The sequence below is a fragment of the Thamnophis elegans genome, chromosome 7, assembly GCF_009769535.1.
Source record: "Thamnophis elegans isolate rThaEle1 chromosome 7, rThaEle1.pri, whole genome shotgun sequence".
NCBI lineage: Eukaryota > Metazoa > Chordata > Lepidosauria > Squamata > Colubridae > Thamnophis > Thamnophis elegans.
In genome coordinates, this window is record NC_045547.1 from 35,826,668 (window position 1) to 35,832,860 (window position 6,193).

The window sequence follows — 6,193 nt, forward strand, 5'->3', positions numbered from 1 at the left end:
GAAAGGCTTCTAGAAAAGTATTTGTATCCTTTTTCTCCAGTATGCACTTCCCTGATCACGAACTCATATCTGGCTTGGTTTGCTTTTCTATCTGAATCATGAAGTTCTTCCTGCTTGTTAACTTTCATTCTCTATTATTCCACTTGTTTTTACTTTCTCTTTGATATTGACAATGCCTCAAAATCATCTTAACAAACCATTGTCCATTCCTTATAAAACTTTCACTTTCCAATAATCATCACACTACACTTTATTTGGTCAATTTTCATGTGGGGTACACTTTGGAAAGTGGCTCTGATCAATGATGTGCAATCTTTTGTGGATCAAGAACCATGCCTGTCCTTTGGCAGAATGTTAGGAATAGTACACTAAATGATGGATGGAATAGAACAGTGATGGTGAACGTTTTTGGCACCAAGTGCCAAAAAGGTGCGGAAATGTCGCACGCACACACTGGTCGGAGCCATGCGCCGAAAAAGCTGAACTTCTGGGTTCTAGCATGCATGTGTGCCCAACGATCAGCTGGCTGGGGCATATGTACTGGCCGGTTTTTGGCACTGCCACACATGTAAAGGGATCATGCTCCAGAAAAGCTGAACTTCTGGGATCTGGTGTGCATGTGTACTCAACAATCAGCTGGCTGGCGTGCATACACACTGGTTTTCAGCACTGCCGTGTGAGCGAAGGACAGCTGATCATCATGTGTGCATGCACACCAAAAACCTGGAAGACAAACAGGCAGGTCCGCGCATGTTGGGCAACATGGCTTTGCCTGCCACTTTGGGCACACGTGCCATAGGTTGGCCATCATGGGGATAGGACAAAAGATGTTTGATTAAATTAAAATTGAGTCCAATTAGATGTCACTAATTATTTCTGGTTATTTAATAATTTTCTCCTTTTGTAAAACAAATAATTTTAGGTATTTCTTGAAGAGACCCTAGGAGACTACGCCCAAAATTTTAATGTTCATATATGAGGCATCAGATTATGTACTTATTCTATAAACTTTAAGCCAAGAACCCCAATGCCAACATAAAAGCTATGATCCCTTTCCCCAAATCCTTTTACCTGTGAGGTTTTCATTAAGCGAATCCTCACTGCTGCTGTTACTGTAAGAAGGCACCGGAGTGACAGAAAGTGAAGCTGGACAGGACAAAGGAGCAGATAAATTGGCCTGTGGGACATCATACTGACTTATGCCAGCCTCTTCATAGAAAGGGAAAGGGAGAGGATGGAAAGCTTGAGAGCAGCAATTTTTCCAATGAGAAAGTCCAATTGAGAACTGGCCAGAAGCATCAAAACCTGAAATAAAACAAGCTATGCATTAATATAGGAAGAGTCTCACTGGATAAACAGCCCTATTTGACAGAATATTCTCTTTGAAAGACTAACAGATTTGGGAATCGGGAATAATTCACCACTCTCTTCTGTTTAGGGAGAAATTTAGAGATTTATTTTTTTGTATACATCCTTTACTATTTTTACAAATAACTCAAGATGGCAAACATAAGTAATATTCCTTCCTTCTTCTATTTTCCCCACAATAACAGTTCTGTAAAGTGAGTTGGGCTGAGAGAAAGCAACACCAGAACTCATGGTCTCCCACTTAAACAGAAGACCAAACTGGCTCTAATAAACCAGCTAGCTAGCTAGATAATTATTTGATCTTATTTAAAATTGTTTATTTGCCCTTAGAAATGTGTAGTGGATATCTCCCTTTTTCTATGTTCACTTCCAGATTTGCTCCAGGCTAGAAGAAAGTAAGAGAAATTTTTGCTGAGTAAACAGAAATATGCACATGACACTAAATACAGCTTGGAGCACCTTCATATGTGTGCCCAGTAACTGATTTTTTTTAAACTAGTCACGTTTACAATAATTCAGTTTGAAACCAGTTATGCAAAGCAATTTCAGAATGTATAAAACTCATGAAAGATCATGCAAATATATGTACAGAATCTAAAAAAACAATAGAATCTTGTTTCCTACAGACCTGAAGATTAAGTTTTAGAATTCCCTTTCTAATGTGAAAATATTTTTTTCCAATAATTCTAACACGCTGGTTATAATAATATTGATTCTAATTGTGGTATTGTTAATAAAATTAATCTTTAGTGGTATATAGAAACTTGGCTATTTGGCTTCTATATACATGGTCCTCAATTTATGACTGGCTGCCTAGTGACCATTCAATGTTCCAACAGACCTCCCCAGAGTTACTCACAATCCAGATTTGAAGTTCTGACAGATGGGTCCCATGCAAAGTCATGTGATTACATGTATGGCTGTTTGTAGCATCCTAGGGTTATATGATTGTAATTTAAGATGGGTTTTTTTGGCCAGAAATTGGCATTTACTTCCAATTTCCAGCAAAAAACCACTCATTGCTTAAGGTGGATTGTTTAATAACCACTGTGTTCATTCTACAACCACCATATTTGCTTAATGACCACGAAAAAGATAATAAAATCGGGCACAATCACACGGTGACCCACTTGGCACAATTTAAATCCACATACGTTGAAGACTACCTATAGTGAAAACACAGGCAGGAGTAGTTACTAAAGTTGTAAAATGAACAAAATAAAACTCTTTATAAAACAGAAAATTCAAAAAGATGATTTAAGCATCCGGTTCTTAAAGACTTGAGATTAAATATACTTATTTATAGAGTTTTGATTAGATACTTCCTCAAAATTTATTGTAGCAAATATAAAGCAACCTTCTGCCTCAGGTTCTTCTAGAAGCTCTTTCTTCAAAGTGGTTGATTGCAGGAAATGTTTGGTGGCTTTACTATTCTCCCAATCACTTAAACCACCCATGTTTCATTTCTTAAGGGTCTTTTTATATCACACTGGAATGTTTGCACCTTCTTGAAATTTATATGGAAAATTTATCAACTGACAGTTTTTTGCTGGTTTTCTAGATAGAGAAGCATGCCTCAATTTTTGGCTAATTCCTATTTACAGGTATTGGTCATATAAGGCATTTGACCAGTGGTGCCAAAGATCTTAAACTTGATATTAAATCACTAAATTTCCACAGTATTAAGACAAAGGACTTCTGAATCTCTGCAAGGGGCAACATGGACCCCTTGGCATGAGTCAAGGATATCCATTGCTCATCTACATAGACCACATCACCAGTCAGAATCATTGATCTCACAATCAACACAAATTGTAATGTATTATGTGTCTGGTCCTTATCTAAATCCAAAATACCTTATTCAGTTGATTAATAACTTTTCTTGAGCTACAGTCATCTTGTCATAACAATTGTTAACTATAAAAATTGCAACTGTTTTAGGCTTAATATGGGAAATCAAATCCAAGCTTCGGAAGAAAAGTTAGTGTAGCAGCTCTCCAAATTTATTTATCTTCTTTGTACAATTTTTATAGAATATAAGCACATTTTTTGTCGCAAAGCTTGTGCATAACGTTGTTATAATATCTACTGTAAATTGGTGAACTCACAAGTGTCAACATTAATTTTTCTATAAACTAAAAGGAAAACAAAGTGTATTCAATTTCTTACCTACTGTAATTTGGCTGATGCAACTATGGTAGCTGGTTCCAACAGAAAGACTGCTGCTGCCTTGAGAAATATTATTATCTAAAATAAAAAGGCAGGAGAATATACATATACATATACATATACATATACATATACATATACATATACATATACATATACATATACATATACATACATACATACATACATACATACATACATACATACATACATACACATAAACACACACACAAACACACATACAACACAATGGTTGTAATTAAAACTTTATGAATATTAGAATCTTAAGCATTCCTATAAATCCTCTTTGGGCTGCACATTTAGACACTACAATAAAGTGGAAATGCATAATCAAAAGGACAAAGATTGGACAAACTTCAAACATATAGGTTGAAATGTTTATATGCGTGTGTGTGTGTGTATGTGTGTGCAAATATATAATTTTTTCTGCACTTAATATAGTTATCTCAGAATGGTAAGCTACTCTATTCTTTAAACAGCAGTACTTTTCCCTTTAAATAATGGAATTATGATGATGACAATCCAACTTATATGATATGTGTGTGGATATGTGTGGATTCATGCTATCTGTTTTGGTATGAAGGTTCTGATTTGGACTAATGCATTTCAACAATTACTGTAATTAATTATATTACTGAGTAATTTGTTCAGAAATCCATTTGTGAAAGGGAAATACTTCAAAATGTAGGGATCAAATGCAATTTTTGCTATAATTAGTCTCTATATTTTTTTACTGATTATTAGTTATTTGTTTTTCTACTGGTGAGAATCTCATCTTAAATAACATCTTGTGGCTCTACCACTCATAAATAGTATATCAACATTTACCGGTATGTGCCAGAAAGGAAAATAGCAATTAATAAAACCTTGATTTGTGGAAATGTTGTTCTTCCTTTTCTATGCAATAGATACACATACTTTCCAATTCTTCCAAATGACCACTGATAGTAATTTTAGTCTGCATTAATGGCACTAGTGTTTATAAATTATTATTTTTGAGATTCTTTTTAAAAAATGTATGCTTTCTTTGCAAATAAAAGATCAAGTGATACCCCAATGTTTTAAATGGCAGCAGATAAAATGTGATAGATGTTTGCTGTAAATTTTAAGATTAACTTTTAACAGTACTAACAGAGAGACCAGAATAGAAGCATGAGTCCCAATGCACATTTGCAAAGAGTTCCTACGTGTAATACTCAGAAATAAATCCAGTTCCATCCAAAACTACTTCTGTCGTAATATGTATAAAAGTTCAGGCTAAATTATTCTTTCTGGAATTCTCATATTCAGTTCTAGCATTTCACTGCATCTGAAACCAAAACTGTAAAAAATGTCTTAAAAGTACAATGAAGCATTTTCTCTTCAGCCAACAAAAGTGAGTCTATCTTAGGCATCCAATGGTCTCCTTCACACAACATGCTTACCTTATAGTTGGCAAATCATTTAATTTCCTATTTTAACCTAATTCTCTGGGGTCACTCTACACAGTGAACTCACAGTAAACTGGGCACATAAACATGCTAGGCTAAAATGTGACTGGCTAGATAGTAATGTGCCATGTTTCATATGAACATAGTCATACAGTCTTGGGGGGAGTTAATAAAAAGACAGCAAGGTGATTTTCCATAATGCTGCTTCTTCCTACTGAAGCAAGGAACCTGGAAACCTAATACTTTGTTCCACACAGAGTAAGATACCATAACGATCCTATTTTTTTTTACAAATATAAGATCCTCACTGCTGATGAAATATATAATACAAAGATATATTTTACCGTATTCAGGCAGGGAGACCTTTCTGCTGCCTTTCTCGATGGTGTTATTGACAGGGGTACAAAATATAGTCACATCTTTCAGTGATGTTTGCAGTTCTGCTTTCTGAATAGCTCCCATTTTGCAGCAGATCAGATTCCTTGTGCATTGGCTTGGTTGAAGTTTTCTCTGCAAGTTCCCCTCTGCTTCTGGAAGTGGCAATGTGCAGATGGCCCACATTCTAAGCGAAGCACCTCAAAGGTATTGCCCCTCTCTGTTGAAACAACTGGAAGTTGTTCTTCCTCCAGCATGCTAGCTAACACACAGGCTGCTTTTGTTCCACATGCTGCTTCTGCTGCTGTTCCGAAACCGACACTAGAGTGGATTCATTTTTGCAAAGTTCTTCAGAATGCTCATTTCTACCTGGGAGCAATAGAAACAGCAGGCTTTTAGCTGTTTCAGCTGCATAGATATATGAAGGACAATTAGGAAAGAAAGGTAAGCAGTATCCTTAAACAATATTCCCAATGTAAAATCCCCCCTCAGGCCATTTTTATAATCAGAATAAACACACACTTGAGCAACAAATCCAGCACAAAGCTCAGTGAGCCAAATAAGGTGGTTTCTTGTCTAGATAAGGGCATGTTGCATTAAAACATGGTTTGTTTAAATGTGGATCACAGAATAAATGCCCAGGTTTACCCAACATGCTAATCTATAAACCATGGCTTATAAATCACAATTAGTAAGGTCACATAACACACTAAGCCAAAATCCAACAAGCTGCAGTATATTCTGGTTTAGCAATAAGTGTGAATTCAGCCATAATTTTACTGTGTCCAATTTTTTTCCTATGCAAAAAGAAAATGATGATGCTGTGGATT

At 35.7% G+C, this 6,193-nt stretch overlaps 1 protein-coding gene across 1 annotated transcript in view; it reads right to left on the reverse strand.

Moving 5' to 3' along the window:
* The window catches only part of ANO4 (anoctamin 4), a 108,953-nt gene extending 103,503 nt beyond the window's left edge, over positions 1-5,450 (reverse strand). The window contains 3 exon segments of the mRNA XM_032221164.1: positions 1,072-1,305; positions 3,538-3,615; positions 5,333-5,450. Of these exon segments, the coding sequence (XP_032077055.1) occupies positions 1,072-1,305; positions 3,538-3,615; positions 5,333-5,450 (430 nt within the window).
* Positions 5,451-6,193: the final 743 nt, after the last annotated feature.